Source organism: Saccopteryx leptura, chromosome 5 (assembly GCF_036850995.1).
Source record: "Saccopteryx leptura isolate mSacLep1 chromosome 5, mSacLep1_pri_phased_curated, whole genome shotgun sequence".
NCBI classification, from domain to species: Eukaryota; Metazoa; Chordata; class Mammalia; order Chiroptera; family Emballonuridae; genus Saccopteryx; species Saccopteryx leptura.
In genome coordinates, this window is record NC_089507.1 from 214,739,093 (window position 1) to 214,758,647 (window position 19,555).

The following is a 19,555-nucleotide window of genomic DNA, read 5'->3' on the forward strand; positions in this document are numbered from 1 at the left end:
GGCCGCTCTAGCCGGCGGGCGGGACCATAGAGAGCCCGCGGCACCGCCCCCTCACGGCCCGAGCGCCCGCTCGCGCGGCTCCCACAATGCACCGTACAATGGCCCGACCGCCGCCACTACCGGGGCCTGAGCGGGCCTGGCGGAGCCCGAGCGCGGCCCGGCCCGCAGCGCGGGGTCCCGAGCGTGGTGAGTGCCGGCGAGGGCCCTGGGGGACGGCGGGGAGCGGGGCGGGAGACCGTCTCGCTGCGCCCGCGCGCCCAGCACCCGGAGCGGCGGCGCCCCTCTTCTCGGGCCCCTCGGCGCGGCCGTCCACACCCCCGGCCGGGGCCCCTTCTGCGTCAGCCCGGGCCCAGATAGGCCCCAGGGTGACGAAAACTCTCTCCGGACCCGATACTTGGGTCTAGGGGACGCGAAGAAACTCCACCGGCCCCCCTCCCTTCCGAGATCGGGAGACGCAGCCCGAAGGGTCCCCTACCTCCAACCCCCGGGGTCCCTGGAGACCCAGAGAGGCTGCACCTGCTCCCTCTCTTCAGACACGCCTACCCGGACTCACAGAACCCCCTTCCCTGCTCCGAAGAGTCCGCTCTTTACCTTCTGTTTCACTTTCCAGAACCTCGCAGTCCTCTTTGAGGTTCTTCTCAAATACCTGGTTCTGGAGAACTCCGATTAAGACCTGCCCAGACTTCCCTCCGCAGTAACCATGCGCTCTCACCTTTGATATCTTTCGTCCCGATACCGATCCGCACTCTGGAAATTCGGGGGATTGACTTGTGACTATCTGGACCCATCCCCCTCGCCCCCCATCTCTTTTCTTTCTTTTCTTTTTTCTTTTTCTTTTCTTTTTTTTTTTGGTGGGGTCCCTTAGAGATCCAGTTCGCGTGCCCATTATTCCTGGCCCTATACCTGCGCTTTCCGTCCCATCCCTGAGCTCTCCAGACCCGTGCCTGAATCTGTTCCTTCCCCAGCGGCCGTCCACTGCCATCTCGCCCAGCTCCCCGGGCAACGTGACCTTTCCCACCACGCAGCTGGGTGGTCTAGATGCGGTCGGAGGAGCCGGGCGGTTTCCTGCTAGTCCAGTCCCGCACTATGGCCCCATCTTGGTGGGGGAGAGGGACCTGGAAGGTAGAAGAAGATAAGGGGACCTCAGTGTGAGGGAGTTGTTGGTGCTATCACCTGCCCCTGTGGCCTGTCCCCTGGCTTCTGTATTTTCCCATCTGTCAGTAAAGGACCGTGATAGAGGCTAGCCTTGGGTTTCTAATAGCCACCCCCCCCCCCACCACCCACCTCCCAGGTGAGGCCACCAGATTGGGGCGGGGGCGGGTGTGGGTCTCTAATCAGGTTTCTTCTGCATGAAAATGGGGCTGGAGTGAGGGGCAGCCCTTTTTTTTTCAGGCCTCCCGGAGAGTGTGAGGCCGAGGGAACGGGAGGAAATAGCGACTCAAAGGGACTTGGAGTTAGCCCATCTAAACGGACAGAACTAACATAACAGCCCGCCCGCCCGAGAGCAAATCCAACCCCTGTTAATCCAGTTTGATGTCTGTTGGAATGATGCAAGTCACTGAGACTCTCCAGCCGCTGTAATTTAATTCTCCCACCACGCTGGGGTGTGTGTGAGAGCGTGCGTGAGGGGGGTAGCCCGTCTCCTCCGCGTCTCACTGTTTTTCTGCCAGTCACTGTGTCTCTTGGATTTGTTTCTGGTTTCCAGGTCAGGTCCTGTTGTTGTTTGTTGTTGTTGTTTTTCCTCCTTTAAATCTATTTATAATTTCCCCGTTGCTATTTTGGGTTCTGCTTAAGAGAAGATTCTATCCACCCCAAGGAACGGGTTCCAGGGCGTGTTTCCTCCTCGGCAGGTGTTGAATTGAGTTCTTCAGATCCCCAAGTAGCTCTTAGGCAGGAGGGATAAAAGCTATTTTAGGGTAGTCACTGAAGTGGAGCTGTTAATCCTCTGTGGGTCTCTCTAGTTAAGAACACTTAGGGATTAACCCTTTCCTTGCTGCAGGAGGGCCATTTCTCAGCAGTTTTTCCAAAGGGTTAGAATTCAAGTGTGGCAGCAGAAGGTGGGAGCATGCAACTCAATACAAAGGCAAAGATAATCACTGCCCTTTGTTGGGTACCCACAGCAAGCCCAGCCCTGCGCTGAGCACTTGCGTACCTGGCTAACATAACCCTTACAGGCAAGCCCGTGAGGTAAGGATTTTTCGTTTTACAGATGAGGAAACAGGCTAATAATGGAGAAAGAACGCAGTTTCTATAGAGATGATGTAACACCATAAAAACTAGTTGCATCAGAAGGCAGCCAGCATCATGGCTCACGACAGGACAGACAGACTAGGGAGCCGTTCGTCTCCTGTCAGCTTCCAAAGAGGCCACCGAGTTTTTACCAAGCGTTTGGATTTGGGGCATGGATAGTAATATCGGAGTCTCCTGAAGGGAGAGAAGTCAGGCCCAGGATGTGGTCCTGTGGGACGGTGAAGTAGAGGGGGCTGGTGCGGGGATGTCCGAGGCTCGCTTTGAGGGGAAAGGGGAAGGGTGCATTCGGCGGAGATGCTGGGAAGGGAAGGAAGCTGAGGTCTGGAAGGTTAACACTGAAGGTTAAGAGGGGTGGGGAGGAGAAGTCCTACTCAGGCCGCACGTGGAAAGAGGCCGACGACTCAGATGTCGGAGCGGGCACTGCGACCGCGTGCATCACACACTTTACATGTCAGACGCTCTCAAGACTGTCGTTTCACTTAATCCTCCATCAGAATATTGTAGGTTAGAACAAGGAGTCTCCATTTTATTTTGGTTTAGAATTTTTATAAGCATTTACTGGAGCGAAACCGAGGACAATGTCAGGAAGCAAGATCTCAGATGCTCCCAGTACATCTCTTTTAGAAATTGAGGAAACTGAGGTTCAGAGAAGCAAAATAACCTGCCCACGGTGTCACAGCCAGCCAGGGCAACGCTTTTGATAGCAGGTCCAAGGTTCCTTCCGTGCGACCTCCCTCTCCAGATCGGCGCCAGACGAATCTTAGGATGAAAATACACTGTCACTTGGGAGGGATTGATCGTGCTGTTTCATGGGAACAGGTTCTGTCAGCTTCTCGATGGTTACAGTTAGTGAGTGCGACCAGAAGAGCAGCTTTGAAAGAGAAGCAGGCTTCTCTGACAGCCTGGCGGAGGAAGCGGTGTGAAGGAATGGGCCAGGTCGCGCGAGGGAAGCCCAGTCCTTCTGGGTGACAGGAGTTTGCAGACAAAGGACGGAGAGAGGGAGACTGGATTCCCAAAAGGGTTCCTAAGGAAAAACTAGCAGCTTGGGTTATTGGGCAGCCTTTCAGTGACTGTAGGTAAGGACTTCCGCTGTGCCTTTTTAAAAGCATAGGGGGAATAGGATCAGGGTGTTGGCCGTTTTCTTTTTAAAGCCATAGCCCCATTAAACGCAGATCAAGGCAAGCACATGGCTGCCGCCTTGCTCCTTTGGTTCTGAGTACAGCCTCCTGAGCTCTTAGCTGCCGCCAGCCTGTTTCCTAGAAGCCCATTACTCACTCTTTCAGTAGCAGCGCGCTGAACTGCTGTGTCTTGTTTGTGCTTGTTCAGGAGAACCGATGAGGTGGACGTGTGGGAGGTGGGGGATGTACTGTTCTCTTTCTGAGTTTGTGTGGAATTTCCAGGGCTCGGCTCCCCTCGCACAGGAGCCAGCGTGATGCAGCCAGCTTCCCTTTGGCTGCCTTTCCCAGCTTTCCAGAGGCTGAGGCGCACGGATTCAGAGACCAAGCGAGAGCAGCATTTTGACTTTGAAGGTGGGGGAATCCCCTCCACACTAGACATTCAGACTCCCGCTTGCTGGCCACCCAATTCCAAGGTGCATAGAAATCGCTGGTATTGTAAACAGGTAATTCCACCCCTGTGAAGAAGGAGGCGACTCAAACAATGAAAGCCAGACGTCAGAGGCCTTTGAGGTTTATAGTGAAGCAGGTCAGTATGCCTTGACTCAGGCTCAAGTGGGACTAGTTTTTAGTGCTACCTACGCCTCACCAGCACGTGACTCATGCAAATGCAACCACCTTTGTGCAGATCTTTCTAAAGGCAAATCTCCACTTGTGATGGGGAAATGTTTATCATGTTACACTGAATGTTTCTTCAACAAGTGGAATGGTTCCTGAACAGGACATAGCTCATGTTAATGATGAGCAAAGCTCTCTAGGGCATGAACCCGCTGATCCCATCATCTCGTCCACGGCCGGTCTGTTGGATGAATGGTCACTGTAAGCAGCAGGTGCTGATGAGCTGAGCAAGCGTTCTGTGGGCCACAGCTAGTTTGTGTGGTTGGAGCCCTCCCCAGATTCTCATGGACAGTCCCCGGACACCCCCCTTTGCTCCCTTCACATGGAAAAGCCTCATGACCATATTTTGGCATGACCCCTTCAAAGGGAACCCCTGTTGTAGCAAGTTGCATTGCGATTGGTAATCTGTGCTGAGCTTGTGAGTGTGACTGTGGGTCTGTTGTCCCCCTTTTGAGAGTCAGTTTGGCAACTCCTATCCTCTTTCTCTGAGTTGATGTCAAGACAGAAGTAGTGTCACCTTGTTTCAGCTGTCCCCTTCCCCACTCCTTCTACTCAACAAAAGAAAGGATCAGACTTCAAGATAATGGCTCCACACATTGGAACTGCTGTCAACTCAGTTTAAACTAGAACTTCCTGAGAATCAACTTACATTCAACAACCAATTCACCCATCTAAAAGAAAGCTGAGGGTCCTGTTTTAGATGTTAGGTGTGTGGAAGTGCAACAGATATGATCTGAGTCCTCAGTAAGTTTAGTGGAGGAGACTAAATTGTAATGCAAGTGTTACTTGCTTGTCATAGAGAAATGCGTGTGTACTGTGAGGGTCTGTAGGAGGCGCTGCTCAACAGCTTGGGGAGTGGGACAGGCTTTGCTAAAGACACATGACCTGGGTCTGACCAGGTGGTGGCGCAGTGGATAGAGTGTCAGATTGGGATGCTGAAGACCCAGGTTCAAGACCCCGAGGTCACCAGCTTGAGCGTGGGCTCATCTGATTTGAGCAAAGCTCACCAGCTTGAGCCCAAGGTTGCTGGCTTGAGCAAGGGGTTACTCAGTCTGCTGTAGCCCCACGGTCAAGGCACATATGAGAAATCAATCAATGAACAACTAAAGTGCCACAATGAAAAACTGATGATTGCTGCTTCTCATCTCTCTCCGTTCCTGTCTGTCTATCCCTCTCTCTGACTCTTGCTCTGTGTCCGTAAAAAAAAAAAAAAAAAAAAAAAAGACACATGACCTGGGCCTGAGACCCAGAGACGTGGAGGAGGGCCGGATGGGACAAATACTGGTTTAGGGGAAATGCTGGACTCTATTGCCTCCTCAGAACTTCTTGATGTTGATGTGCTGCTGGCACAGGGGCTGTCTTTTCAGGGTGTAAACTTACTCCCTAAGAAAAGGTTTTTCTTCCTCTTCTGTTGCTTTCTGGGCATTTTATTGCTCCTTAGCACCTCCATGAGGAGGAGAATAGTGGAAAGTAGTGGGTGGCGGGAGTTAGGAAGGGGGGAGCCGCTCTTCCTAAGTTTAGTGGAAAGGATGTGAAAGAGAAGTTAGAGGAGAGAGTTTGGAGTTTAGGGCTTGTGTGTTCTCAGATTATCTTGTTTCCTATCAGCCTAGGTGGTACTGATAATAATGGATACCACGAAGTACTATCAGCCTAGGTGGTACTGATAATAATGGTTACCACGAAGTACTATCAGCCTAGGTGGTACTGATAATAATGGTTACCACGAAGTACTATCAGCCTAGGTGGTACTGATAATAATGGATACCACGAAGTACTATCAGCCTAGGTGGTACTGATAATAATGGATACCACGAAGTACTATCAGCCTAGGTGGTACTGATAATAATGGTTACCACGAAGTACTATCAGCCTAGGTGGTACTGATAATAATGGATACCACGAAGTACTATCAGCCTAGGTGGTACTGATAATAATGGATACCACGAAGTACTATCAGCCTAGGTGGTACTGATAATAATGGTTACCACGAAGTACTTACTAGATGCCCAGCCTTCTGATGAATGCTTTGTGCTCATCTCATTTAATCCTCAAAACATTCTTCGGATTCAGGAGATTATTAAGCCTGTCTCTGTAAATGAGGAAACAGTTCAGGGAAGGAAGCGATTGGAAGGGCTGAGATTGGGATGGGCTCTGTTTGCCTCCAGAGGCCATGTTTTCGTGGTATTGGGCTCCCTAACCCCGGTGTCCTGATGTTTCAGGTGAGGAGATTGTTTTCTGAAGGCTGCGTCGGAGGCGTGACCGAGCAGAGAGCCCGCGCGGAGCCGATGGCGAGGCTTTCTGGATAACATGGCCCTTCGCCATTAGCCTTGCCATGACCACATTTTTCACCAGCGTCCCCCCCTGGATTCAAGATGCAAAGCAGGAGGAGGAAGCGGGCTGGAAACTAGTTCCCAGGCCCCGGGGCCGGGAGGCGGAGAGTCAGGTGAAGTGCCAATGTGAGATCTCGGGGCCGCCCTTCTCCAGCGGGGACAAGCTGAGGCCGCACAGCCTCCCCGCCCCAGAGCAGAGGCCGTACAGCTGCCCTCAGCTGCACTGTGGCAAGGCCTTCGCCTCCAAGTATAAGCTGTACAGGTAGGTGGCACCCTCATGCCTCTTCCTGTCCTTGGTTTCCAGAGGACAAAGCCAGAGAGACTCCACTGAATGTGTCCGAAGAGTGGGGTTTCATTTGTCCTATAAGTGGGTCCTGAGTGCCCACTTATAGTGAGGGGGGGGTCACTCACTAAAAAATAATGGTGGTGGTTTTTATTCAAACACTGGACTCGGATGGGTACAGTATCAGACAGCCATGAAGAACCTAGATTGAACGTTTTTTTCTATACCACTTTCCCCACTCCTTTAAGGTAATGGTGAAAATCTCGGCCAGAAATGAGTACTCCGTCTTAGAACTTTGGCAGGAAAAGGAGACGCTTGGTCCAATCTATAAATTATAAAGTGGAGGCTCAGAGTGGGGAAGGAACTTACCCAAGGTCATGTAGCTTCTTAGGTCCTACAGTGCCTCTTCTCCTGAGCCAGCCTGTCACTCAGATGACTGCTTCTGTCTGTGGAGTCCCCGCTGGCCTCTGGGTCGGTAAGCCCAAGAACCCCTGCGGCAGTGACACGGGCCTGGGAAGCCCTGGTGCATGCAGACACAGAGCAGCCTGAAGGGAAGAGGCCTGAGAGCAGTGCTGACTGCCCAGCGTGCGCATGCCCCGTCCAGCTGCAGGGCCTGCCTGCTGCGCTGTCCTCCGGCGCCATGTCCGCCACACCGTGGCGTCCTGAGCTCCCGCTCCACGCTGGGCGCAGGTGCACAGGCCGGCTGGCCCTCCTGGAGGTCACTGTCTCAATAGTGGAGATAGACAGCAAACAAGGAACTATGTGAACAAGACAACCACAGAGCTCCAGTTCCTTGTCTGGATGGGGATGAACTCAGACAGGTACCAGGTGGTGTGTGACCCGGCCTGCCCTCACGACAGGTCCGTGGTCCTCAGCAGGGCTTTGATTCCGGGCGCTCCTGTGTCTTCGGTGGACTCAAGCTGAGGCTCCCCTCTTAGACCATCATTTTTTTTTTGGAGAATTTTTATGCGTTTATTTGAGCCAGACTGATGATACATGCTGAGGAGCACGGTCTCAAATGCCCTCTGGGACCCTCGTGGTGACAGTCTGGGTGCTGGAGCGGGGCTGCAGAAAGGTCCCAGTCAGAGAGGCGGGCCCTGCTCTCCCCGCGCTCATCTGTGACCCGAGGTGGGTTGCTGTGCCTTCTCGTGCAGAATGGGGGAAGTGGACTGTGGGTCCCTTGTCACTTCCCTCGCAGACAGTCACATCCGTTATGTCACAGGAGGTCAGTAGTGACCCTCACAGGCGTGGGCGTGGGCCTCGCATGAGCTGTCACGGGGATGCTTGATGCCCTCAGGTAGAAAGGCTTCCTGGGTGCCATGCTAGAGACAGCGGGCCTCCTGCCAAAGTGAGCCCAGTTCTCAAGGTCTGTGTTTAAAATTAGCCTTTGCCACTGACAGACTGGTGGCCGGGCCTGCCCTGTGCTGCAGCCCCTTACGGAGAGCAGGTTCATAATTCAGCTCCCAGAGGGCCTGGCAAATACTGGGCCCGCTGTGTCTTGCTGAGCCGATTCTGAACGTATTAAGGAGCTCTGGACTGAATTCCTAGAGTCGGAGCTGCTGCTTAGCCAGATGGCAGCAGGTGAACCAAGGGGCACCCTGAGCTGCCACACCATGAAAACAGGTTTTCAAAGATACTGGTTTATATTGCAAACAATTTCAACTGTACAAATGGGCACGCAGTGAAAAGCGAATTTTCCTCACATTGAAGTCATTCTCCCCAAAGGCAGCTGCGGGGACAGTCCAATGTAGACTCCCTTTTTATTTTCAGGGGTTGTATTACTATACTGTCCTGAAATTCCTTTTTGACTCAGCCCCAGATCAGGAAATTTAGATATATTTCATTTTCCTTTTATTGTGTCATTTAATCCCTTGAAAAGGAAATACACTCACATAATTCAGAATTCCAAAGGTACCAAAAGGTACACATGGAAGTTCTCCATCACACCCGTAAGATGTATACTTGTTCTCCCCCAAGGTACCAGTGTGGTCAGTTCTTCCATACCCTCCCAGAAGTATTTCCAGCACACAGGCACACTTGCACCATCTCCCTCTTTTCTCTGCGTCAGACCCGTCCATCTGTACTCTTCTGTGTGGTGTCGTTACTGGTTTTCACTTACTGTGTTTTAGGAGCTTGTTGCCTGTGGGTACATAGAAAGCTGACTCATTTTTTTGAAAGTTGAGTCATTTTATTGATTTATCATAATTTATAGAACCAATCCCCTGTTGAGCATTTAGCTTGTTTCTGATGTGTTGCTACTATACACAGTGCTGCAGGGAAGAGTACATCCGGGGCGGGGCAGAGCTGGGTTACAGTTGGGAGTATGCAAAACAGTGTATTCTTGTGTCATTATTTACTGATTATTGTATTGGTTTTTCGTATAAACAACTGTAACCCTACTCTTGCTCGTCCCTATATGTGATTCTGCAGGTGGGCAAGGATATCTAGAATGTGCTTGGCATGGTATCCCATCCGTCCCATTGCACGGCCCTTCCGTGATTTTTACATCTAGTGCCCTGTGGATGGGCACCTCAGTTGTCCGGCCAGCCCTTGTGACCCTGTCTCTCTCCTCTCTCCTCCATCCCAACCCCAGGCATATGGCCACCCACTCAGCCCAGAAACCACACCAGTGCATGTACTGTGATAAGATGTTTCACCGCAAGGACCATCTCCGGAACCACCTGCAGACCCACGACCCCAACAAGGAGGCCCTCCACTGCTCCGAGTGCGGGAAGAACTACAACACGAAGCTGGGCTACCGGCGGCACCTGGCCATGCACGCCGCCAGCAGCGGCGACCTCAGCTGTAAGGTGTGCCTGCAGGCCTTCGAGAGCACCCAGGCGCTGCTCGAGCACCTGAAGGCCCACTCGCGCAGGGCGGCGGGCGGGGCCAAGGAGAAGAAGCACCCCTGCGACCACTGCGACCGGCGCTTCTACACTCGGAAGGACGTGCGGCGGCACCTGGTGGTGCACACGGGCCGGAAGGACTTCCTGTGCCAGTACTGTGCCCAGCGGTTTGGCCGCAAGGACCACCTGACCCGGCATGTCAAGAAGAGCCACTCGCAGGAGCTGCTCAAGATTAAGACAGAGCCAGTAGACATGCTGGGCCTGCTCAGCTGCAGCTCCACAGTCAGTGTGAAGGAAGAGCTGAGCCCCGTGCTGTGCATGGCCTCCCGGGACATGATGGGGGCCAAGGCCTTCCCCAGCATGTTACCCATGGGTGTGTATGGTGCCCACATCCCTGCCATGCCCGGAGCGGGCATGCCACACTCCCTCGTGCACAACACACTGCCCATGGGGATGGGCTACCCTCTGGAGTCCTCACCTATCTCCTCTCCAGCTCAGCTTCCTCCCAAATACCAGCTTGGATCTACCTCATACTTGCCCGACAAGTTGCCCAAAGTGGAGGTGGATAGTTTCCTGGCGGAGCTCCCCGGAGGCCTGTCTCTCGCGTCCGCCGAAGCCCAGCCCGCCTCACCTCAGCCGGCGGCAGCGGCGGCAGCCCTCCTAGACGAAGCACTGCTCGCCAAGAGCCCCGCCAACCTCTCCGAGGCCCTCTGCGCTGCTAACGTGGACTTCTCCCACCTCCTGGGCTTTCTGCCCCTCAACCTGCCCGCCTGCAACCCGCCCGGGGCCGCGGGGGGCCTGGTCATGGGCTACTCCCAGGCCGAGGCGCAGCCCCTGCTCACCACACTGCAGGCCCAGCCTCAGGATCCCCCGGGAGCTGGGGCGCCGCTGAACTTCGGGCCTCTGCACTCCCTGCCCCCCGTCTTCACCTCGGGCCTGAGCACCACCACCCTGCCCCGTTTCCACCAGGCGTTCCAGTAGCCCCCGAGGCCCGAGCTCCGGCCCGGACTCCCAGACTCCGTTCGGGAGCTGCCTGTCCATCCCACCTGCGTCCCCGTGAAGGCCGCTGAGCATTCGGAGCTGGAGTCAAACAGAAGATTCCAGTGTCTGTGTGGAGCACTTGGTTTGGGGGCTCGGGCCCCAGGACGTTCCGGGAGGAGCCTTGAGCCCAGCCCCGTGAAAAGGTCGCATACTATAGGACTTCAGGTATCTTTCCTCTTACGTTTTTGATCTGAATCGGGAGCCACATTTAGTCCTCTCCTTCTCCAAAGTGTCAGAACCTCCTTCTCTGTGGGGAAGGGGAGACCTGTTAGGGACACAGAGGGTTTCACTTTGGATGACCTCGAGAAAACTAGCTGAAGAAGCCCGCCTTCTGGTCCCAACCTGCAGACCCCACGGCAGTTGGTCACGTCCTGCTGCAGGGGTTCCCTCGGCTCCATCACCTGCTTCCAAACCCCAGGCAGGGGAGAGGGCCTCTGTGCCCCCCACTCCCGTACCAGCACCCGCTCTCAGTGTTGTCCCACAACGGTCCTGTTTACACGGTCGCTTCAGACACACCACTCCCCGGCCGAGCTGTCAGCCTTAGCGTGATTGCAGTGCACATTGTTTACACACCGTGAATCCATTCCCACCAGTCTGTTCCGGTTGGCACCAGCTGGAACCTTTTGGTACCTGGTGTTAACTGGAGCCTTGTTTACAAGGCGGAGTCGGGTCTCGCTGACTTCTCTTCACTTGAGGTCCTATTTTTCCCCCGTGGGGAAATAAACTGACTTTGGACTGCTCCCGCCCCCGCCGCTGTCCCTGGCTGTGTCTGTCCCTGCCCTCCTTGGCAGGGGCCGCAGGACACAGGCAGGGGGACAGGAGCAGCTTCCTCACAGGTCTGCAGTTCTGTTCTCCTCCAGGGACACGTCGTGACCCCGCGTCCTCCTTCTGGAGCAGGGAGGGGAGAAATGAAAGGCATACCCACTTCTCTTCCTTCCCATTCCCTGACCCTCGCCCCGAACATCATGTGCTGTGATCACGAGTCTTGGGAGGGACTGGGTTCTAGGCTGGTGCGAATAGCAAAGGAAGGGGTGTGAGCCCCTCATTCGTCTCCCTCCTACTCACCCCTTCTCCAGGAAGTCGTGGAGTTGTTGGAAGAAGAGTTTTCAGAAAGTTAGGACTGGGCAGATAGTTGAGCCCGAATCTGTGGGTGCGTCCGAGCCCTCCACCCCAAACCCTCTTCCTCACAGGGTCCCCCTGCTCACCCCCACTTCGCAGTTCCCTTGGACTCAGGGCCACTGTACATAGGCTTCTCTGCTCTCCATCCGGCAACTCCCACCTTCCTCTGTAGCCCCCTCAGTTTTGCCCCTGGTACTCAGCAAGGATTCTTGCAACAAATGACGAGTTCCTCTGACTGGTGGGGCTCTGCGCGGACAGCACAGCCCTGGCCCGGCGGGCCCCGGTCCCTGCTCCGTCTCCGCTCTGCACAGCTCTTCCCGCAGCAGCTCAGGGGCCACCAGTGTGGGACCCTCCCGAGGTACCTCCACTCTGATTCAGAAACACACTTCTACCTCTTTACTACAGATGCAGCCAGCATTTCTGGGCACTTCCCTGGGGGGAGCCTCCTGCTGGCCTCTCCGCTAGGGTTTCAGGACAAACTACCAAGGAACTGCCTCAGCGTCCTCCCAGTCCCCGCCTCTCCCCTTCCGTCTAGAAAAACTTCGGTCACAGGCAGATCCAAGCCCCAGGCCTCTGCTTCAGCCCGGCCAGTACTCTGAGACGAAAGCCTGCAAGTGGAGCTCCCCAGCCCTTGATTAGAAGCAATGTGCAGAAGAAGCATGTTTTGATTTAGGCAGGGTAGCCTGGGATACCTTTATAAGAATAAACCAGATATAAAAATGTCTGGCAAGGTTAGAATCAGACTCGGTGATTTGCTTCTATAAATTAGTTTCAGTGAGTCCCAGGGACTGATTAAGATTTATTTGTAAAGCGTCCACCTTGGTACGCAGCCACCTCCTGCATGCTGTGCATGTTGTTGGGACTCGTATGACAGGAAATGGTACGTGGGGTCCAGGCCACCTCTGCGCTGCCATTCTCCTCATCTCTGGTCTTCATCACTAGACTCAGTGGCTCCGCCCCCGCCCCACCTCCTTAGGTCCCTGATCTCCTCGTGTGCAGAGGCTGTTAGAGGAGACCCCTCTTCTCTGCCTGTTCTTTCCTGGCCCTCCCTTGAATTCTAGCCCCCATCAGTGATGCTGGGAAACTCATAGGACAGGCAAAGCAACTCTGGAGAACCTGGAACGAGTCTTGCCCCCCCCCCCCCCTCCAGTGCCCTCACCTGCACAGGACTTTCCCTATCACTGTGAACTTGGCTGGTGCAGAGGAACATCTGCCTTCACCTTTTATTTTTGGACCATAGCCACCCAGCTGTTTCTTAAACCTCCCTTTCCATAATTAAAAAACAAAACAAAAAAAAAAACGCCTTATCGGCCTGATTATTCAAAGGATAAGAATAGCTTTATCCTACACTCAATACCAAACCCACTTTGGTACCCATATTGAGGTCATGAGAGCCTGAGGGACATCTGTCCAGGACAGAAGCCATGGCATGTGGCAGAGGCCAAACAGGGACCAGGAGAAAGGGGCGACGTCCCTTCTCCCACCATCCTTAACTGTGCTCAGTGATGAGCTGCCTGGATGGGGCAGCCCCCTCCCACCCTGCCTGTAGCTGGTAGCTGGTCACAGCTGAGTGCAGTCCTGGGGCCAGAGGATGACATGCCCAGCTCTGTCAGCACAAAGGATGTGTGCATCTCAAACAGGTGAGAGGGAGGGACGGGACCGATGAGTTTCTCCTCCCCTCCCCCGCCCAGACCTTTTGCAAATGGCATTTTCATGGAAATCCGGGAAGCAGGTGTGATTACTTTTTTGCTCGTAGATATTGTCCTAAGTTGAAATTCTCCCACTGCCCTAAACTTTCCCCTTATAGCCCTTTCTATCTCTCTCCCTTCCTTTTGGTAGCTGCCCCCCCCCCCCACCTCCCCTTTTATCTAGGAGCTGTTTGTAAGCACGACCTTTTTTTTTTAACAGGTTATATTGTACAGGATCAATATTTTGCTTTTTAACAAGGATATTTATGTAATAAACTTTGCCTTAGGCAGGTGTTGGCCAGCAAAATCCAGATTCCTCTGGGATCCCACCCTGGCCTCCCCTGGAGCTCTGAACCTGCTGTGGAAGGAATTGGCTGTGACCTTCACCACTGGCGAGGAGGGCTGTGGCCAGGGAAGAGGGTGTTCTGGTTCTGTGGTTCTGGGAGGAGAAGGATCCACCATGTTAACTAGTGCCTCTGTGGAGGGGTCTGGAAGCATTCCAGGCCAAGTCAGATGTAAGCGGACCTCCTTAGCCGATCCTGCCTGTGCACCTCTCCACCTCTGAAGACCCAGCACTAGAGACCCCGGCCCGAGACACCGCTTCTCCTGCGGCTCCCTCCCTCCCTCCCAGTGGTCAAGGCTTTGGAGCCACTCTTTTGTAACGCCAGATTATTTAAAGAGAAAAATACAAGACAAAAACCTTCTAGCACTTTGTAAACACAGTGAATAACCTCTTGGAGTATTTTTGGCTTTATATAAAACAAGGTTTTTAATTGTAAAATATAAGTGCCATTAGAAAATGCACAGGGCGTATCTTTGCTAAAGTAGATTTTTCAATGTTTTACAGAATTACATTTTCAAAAAAAGTTTTTATAATGAAGTTGTTTATTAAAAACTTCTGAATGATGTGGCTGGAAGTTGTGAACCTGTCTGATTGGGGAATGGGTTGAAGAAAAAGCCTGGGGAAGAAATAGAATCTCCAAACATCTTTGGTGTCCAAGGGAATGTGAGTGTAGGACAGACGGTGACAACCTACACTTGTCACCTAGAAACTTTGCACTTTGAAATAAAAGATCTTAATAGGATGCCTTTGAAGTAAGTGGCATCATCCTGTCAGTTAATCTTGGATGCAGGGGTCGGAAAAATGAAATTGGCTTAATGAAATTTCATGCAACTGAAAATGTCAGGTATGGATTAGTCTTTAGGTTAGTATTGACCCAGCAACTCAGATGGTTGGTGTTGGCATTCTGATTTCTCTCTGCCTTATCTTGCGCAGTGGTGACTTCATCCTCAGGGTCTACAAAGTGGCTTGTCCCTTTGTGTAGCAGTAGAATGCTGCTACTCTCACACAGTGCTGACCAGGAAGAGAAAGGGAACCTTGACAGGCTCTTAGGAGAGGGGAGTCCTTTTATTCACAGAAGCCCCCGTAAGCATCTCCTGTCTCACTTGCCTTTATGGGTTTCTGTGTTATCCCCAAAGCAGTCATTATACGCCAGTGATGACAAGGTTGAGGCAGGAAAATTGGTTTCTCAAAGGGAATTTGGGGTACTATTAGGAAGAATGGATTTTGGTTGTCAACGAAAAATGTCATCTACTGCCCTCAGTGCACAGCTGGTAAGTGACAGAGCTGGGACCTGCCCTTGCCCATACTTGTTCCTATCCACTAGGTTCAGACAGACTGTTGAGAGGCCAACAAGGCTTGGCCAGTCGCTAATAAAGGTGCCATAGTTCCCACTTTCCTGGGCCCTACCCCTCTGCTGAGATCCTCCCATCCAGGGCTCAGACCGAGCTTGCTTCTCCACGGTATGGAGCCAGTGTCCATAGCTAAGCAGTACAACCCTGGAGTCCAGCCCAGGAGTCCTTGGGGCACTAACACGTGTTAATGTAACAGGTGTTTTGTGTGGCCCTTCATCTCTTTGGCCTTTATTTGACAAATGTTCACTGTCCACTCCAATGGGTCAGATTGCTGGCTAGGGCCCCAGGGGAATCCACCTTGCCCTCTAGGGGTCTGGGGTCTCAAAGCTGTCTTGTCCACTGGGCCAGAGGAGGCTGAAGGCTTTCTGGAGGAGATGGCAAGGACTTCTAGGTAGAACAGAAGCGTAGGTGTATTGACCTCCGCAGGCCACATGTTTAGAAGCCAAGACCACATGAACACAGATGCATGTGTGAGATTAGGGCTGCAGCGGCTGGTCCGTTCAGGCTCTTACCTGTCCAAGCACAGACCCTTCAGACTCGAGTTCACATTTGTGAAATGTCTGGTACAGAGCCAAGCGGTAGCCCCTGGGCCTAGAACAGTGTCCACCTTTCAGCTGAAGCACACAGCTGGTGTGGGGAGCCGGGCAGATGCACCTTTGGTGCCCGGTTGGCAGTATTTGAGACCTTCCCTTGCCCCAGATCCTCTCACTCGGACCTTATTTCTCCTTCACCTATTTTGCGCACCTCCGTGTGCTCATCAATTACCATCAACTGCGGCTCCCAGTTTTGAGTGGTTAGTCTTTGCAAATTATACCTCTTGGGCCCTTCTGCATAGGCCTGAGTAATTTATCCAGCGCAAAGCTGTAAGCGTCCTACAGCTGCCCCAGAGCCGCAGGCGACTGTGGGAACAGGAAGACTCCCACCTGCCCACCGCCGATGCGGGGAACGGTAATCGCCCGGCGTGGTGGCCGGGCCGTGGGCCTGACCCCCGGTACCTGCTCCGGGCTGCTCCTTGCTTGGCACACCCCTGACCCTCACCGCCTGCGCCCCACTAATCTGGGGCCAGCTCTGTCTGGCGTCCCTGGCTGCATCCCCACGGGAAAGCGCGCCGCTCCTCCATCAGGCCTCCCTCGCCCCCCGCAGCCAGGCGACCCCAGCGAATCACATCCGGAATGAGGGGGCGCGAGGGGCGGGGCGCGCCGGAGGAGGAGAGCGCGCCTCCCGCATCCCGCCTCCCGTCCGCGGACGCGCCGCAGCAGCCCGCAGCCCGCAGCCCGCCGCCCGCCGCTGGGACCCGGGAGCCCGCCGCCCCGCTCGCGGAGCTCGCCGCGTGGCTCGCGCGCCCCGAGTCCTTGTAGACCAGAGGCTCCCGCAGGCGATGGCCGACGAAGGGGCGGGGGGCCCGGGGGCCGCCGCGCGCCTGCCGCCCGGCCCCGCGCAAGATGGGGGCTCGCGCCCGGCCTCGGCGGCTTGGGCTCGGGGAGCCTGGGGATACGGGTTCCCCGCGGCCGCCCCGCCCGCCCCCCGGCGCCGGGAGGCGGCCCCCGCGCCTAGCCCGGAGCACGGCCTCGGTGCGGGCGAGGCCCCGGGAGCCTGTGACGCAGCGGGGCCGGGGGCTCGGGCCGAAGCCGGAGGGAAGGCCGAGGAAGTGACGACCGAGGAGGGCGCCATCTTCTCGGGGCAGGCGGAGGGAGAGGTGCCGAAGCAGCAGGTGGGCGAGGAGATGGACGCGGCCGGGCAGCCGGTCGGGGAGGAGAAGCGGGAGGAGAGAGCGGAGGCGTACTACGGCCCGTGGGCCCTCAACCTGGACGCGGTTCTGGACCCGTTCGAGGCCATCCAGTGGGAGCTGGAGGCCGTGGGGGCCCAGGCCGACTGGGCCTACCTGCAGCTGGAGCGCCGCTTCGGGCGCATGCGCCGCTTGCACCTGGCGCGGCGGAGCTTCATCATTCAGAATATTCCCGGCTTCTGGCTCACCGTCTTCCTGAACCACCCGGAGCTGTCAGCCATGATCAGCCCCCGAGACGAAGATATACTCTGCTACCTGATGAACTTGGAGGTGAGGGATCTCAGGCATGCCAGGAGTGGCTGCAAGTTCAAGTTTCGCTTCTGGAGCAACCCCTACTTCCGGAACAAGGTGATCGTCAAGGAGTACGAATGCAGATCCTCGGGCCGGGTGGTGTCCGTCGCAACTCGCATCCGATGGCACCGCGGCCAGGAGCCCCCTGCGCTGGTCCACAGGAACCGGGAGACCGTCCACAGCTTCTTCAGCTGGTTCTCACAGCATAGCCTCCCAGAGGCAGACAGGGTGGCCCAGATCATTAAAGATGACCTGTGGCCCAACCCCCTGCAGTACTACCTGCTGGGCGATCGGCCCCACAGAGCCAGGCGAGGCCTAGGAAGGTGGCCAACAGAGCCCCCTGCTAGGCCTTACGGCTTCCAGTCTGGCTAAGTCCGGCCTTGGGACCTGGCCCCTACCTATGTAAGATTTCCTTCTGTCTCCTGTGGACCCACACCTGTGCTCTGCCATCTGCTTTCTCCTCTGTGCACTCTGGCCCCCTGGACATTGAACAGATGCAGCTCCAAGACTGGCCTTCACGGCCCAGGTTGTCTTTCCACGTGGCCCTCACGCGTCACGGGACTCGTGGCACAGTGTCTGTCCAAGTGGCCAATGCTGTAGACATGTACTGCCACCATCTTGGATCGTGGCCTTCCCACCCATTTTTGAGACGGGCATGCACAAGTCATCAGAAGGAGGACCAGTGCCTCTTCAAGGCCATAACCCGCGGACCTTCCCCTTGATGCTGTCCCTGCACTTTGGCTGTGGCAAGCTGGGTCTGACCTCCCATGATGAAGTGGGGGCGTTGTGCTGGCTGTCATCTGGACTGGGATCCTCAGAGCTTCCGGATCACAAGGCTAGGCTACCCCAGGCTCCTTGACTATTGGGCATCTGGCAGAGGGGGCACATGGCAGATGGCTCTTGGGCACGAGTGCGGTCAAGGACACGGAGCAGTGGGTAACGCAGTCTTTGTGGTTACACTGCTTTTACCCACGTTGGTCCTACCCTGCAGCCTGCTATCTGGGAAGGTCTGGCCATCACTCTTCTCACGGGTTTGGCCCAGGTTGCCACCAACCTTTCTGCTAACTCCCAGGTCTATAAGGACCTCAAGAACTCCCTGTGGACGTGGACGCAGGTGGGCCACCTGCAAATGCATACGAGAGCCCCCAAACTCCCAGGAACTCTGCTGTGCTGGCACAGCGGGACATGTGCTCCGGGCAGGGGCGATGACAGGGTCTCTTCCGGAAGCCTGCCTCCCGGAGTCCGTCACTGGAGTCCCACTGAATCCAGCCCCCCCTGTCTCTACCTGGTTCTAGGCTGCTAGGTTGGGAGTGCTGGGGTGGTTCTGATCACGGGGACTACACCTGCCCAGAGCTCACATTTTGTTTTCCTTAAAGTGACAGCTTAGAAACAACATAAACTACTGAAGTTAGGTGTTTTTTATAAACAGCTGAGGAAAACAGGCTTTCTTGTTGAATTTGTCTCCAGAGAGAGAGGGCTGGCTCAGAGACTGCCCGTGCTCTTTGTCCCCGCTGCTCCCCTGCCCTTCCCCCTTCAGTGAGGTCCTGCCTCTTCAAAAGGGGACTGCTTCACGGAGAGACCCGAGGTCTGGGCCACCCGGGATGGGGATGGTTCATTGTCTGTTTATGCCGAGTTCCTTCAGACTAACTGTAACCAGCTCCTGCAGGCACCAGAGCTTAGCTGCCTCCCCTCAGCGTCCCCTTCCCAGGCTTCTGTGGCTGTTTCCATATTATTTGGGGGGTGACAGTACCAGGCCCTTTCCCATGGAAGGCCTTGTCTTCTTCCCAGGACTTGGGGAGGTCTTGACACAAAATAATGGGGGTGCTCTTGGTAGGGGAGTACAACAGAAGCTGGGGCCAGCTAGCTGGAAAGGCAGGCATGCCCGCGAGCTGGTGGAGCAGAGGAGAGAGCCCCTTGACTCTGCCTGACTTTTGATTCACCAGTGTGTTTTTAAAAATGAGAATGATTATGAACAGAACACTGCAACTTGAGTGGTTCTCTCCGTCCAGGAAGAACCTTGGGTTTGTAAAAAGTTAATGCTATATGTTTCTCATTTTACTGCTTTTAAGTAAGTCCCTATCTGTCCCCTTCTCCCTGTCTACCCACTGGGGAAATTGAGTTGACAAGGCCTGTTTGTTGCTTTTTGTTGAGAACACTTACAAGAAGGTCATTGTAATTTTTTGATGTCATTCGGGAACTTTTGTGGCTATTCATGATTGTTACCAAATTGTTGTGGCCTGTTCATATAACTCTGTACTTAGAAGTAGTTTAAATATGGTGGCTTTTGTAGGACTTTTGAGTGGAATTTGTTACCCTGTTCTGTGAGGATGACCTCCAAAAAGAAATCTGTAACTCTGGTTTTTATGATTCTGTGCTTCAGTGGCCATGTTGTAATCGACATCACTGTAATTGGTATCTCTGCTTCTAAACAAA

General features: G+C 54.6%; 2 protein-coding genes across 3 annotated transcripts; both read left to right on the plus strand.

The window, feature by feature from the left end:
- The first annotated feature begins 54 nt into the window (after positions 1-54).
- On the plus strand, positions 55-14,256 carry PLAGL2 (PLAG1 like zinc finger 2). Of its 2 annotated transcripts, XR_010751464.1 has the most exons (4): positions 55-186; positions 6,263-6,635; positions 9,250-10,708; positions 13,638-14,256. XR_010751464.1 is itself a non-coding variant. In XM_066384090.1 (3 exons), the coding sequence occupies exons 2-3, from the start codon at positions 6,376-6,378 to the stop codon at positions 10,481-10,483; spliced, it is 1,494 nt and encodes a 497-aa protein (XP_066240187.1). In that variant the 5' UTR covers positions 55-186; positions 6,263-6,375; the 3' UTR covers positions 10,484-12,969. The 2 variants fall into 2 exon arrangements, 1 of the variants encoding a protein (XP_066240187.1); XM_066384090.1 differs by lacking the exon at positions 13,638-14,256 and having other exon boundaries at positions 9,250-12,969.
- A 1,806-nt stretch (positions 14,257-16,062) lies between these two features.
- LOC136405103 (putative testis-specific Y-encoded-like protein 3) lies at positions 16,063-19,141 on the plus strand. The gene has a single exon (XM_066384095.1). It carries the CDS (start codon positions 16,424-16,426, stop codon positions 17,492-17,494), a length of 1,071 nt encoding a protein of 356 aa, XP_066240192.1. The 5' UTR covers positions 16,063-16,423; the 3' UTR covers positions 17,495-19,141.
- Positions 19,142-19,555: the final 414 nt, after the last annotated feature.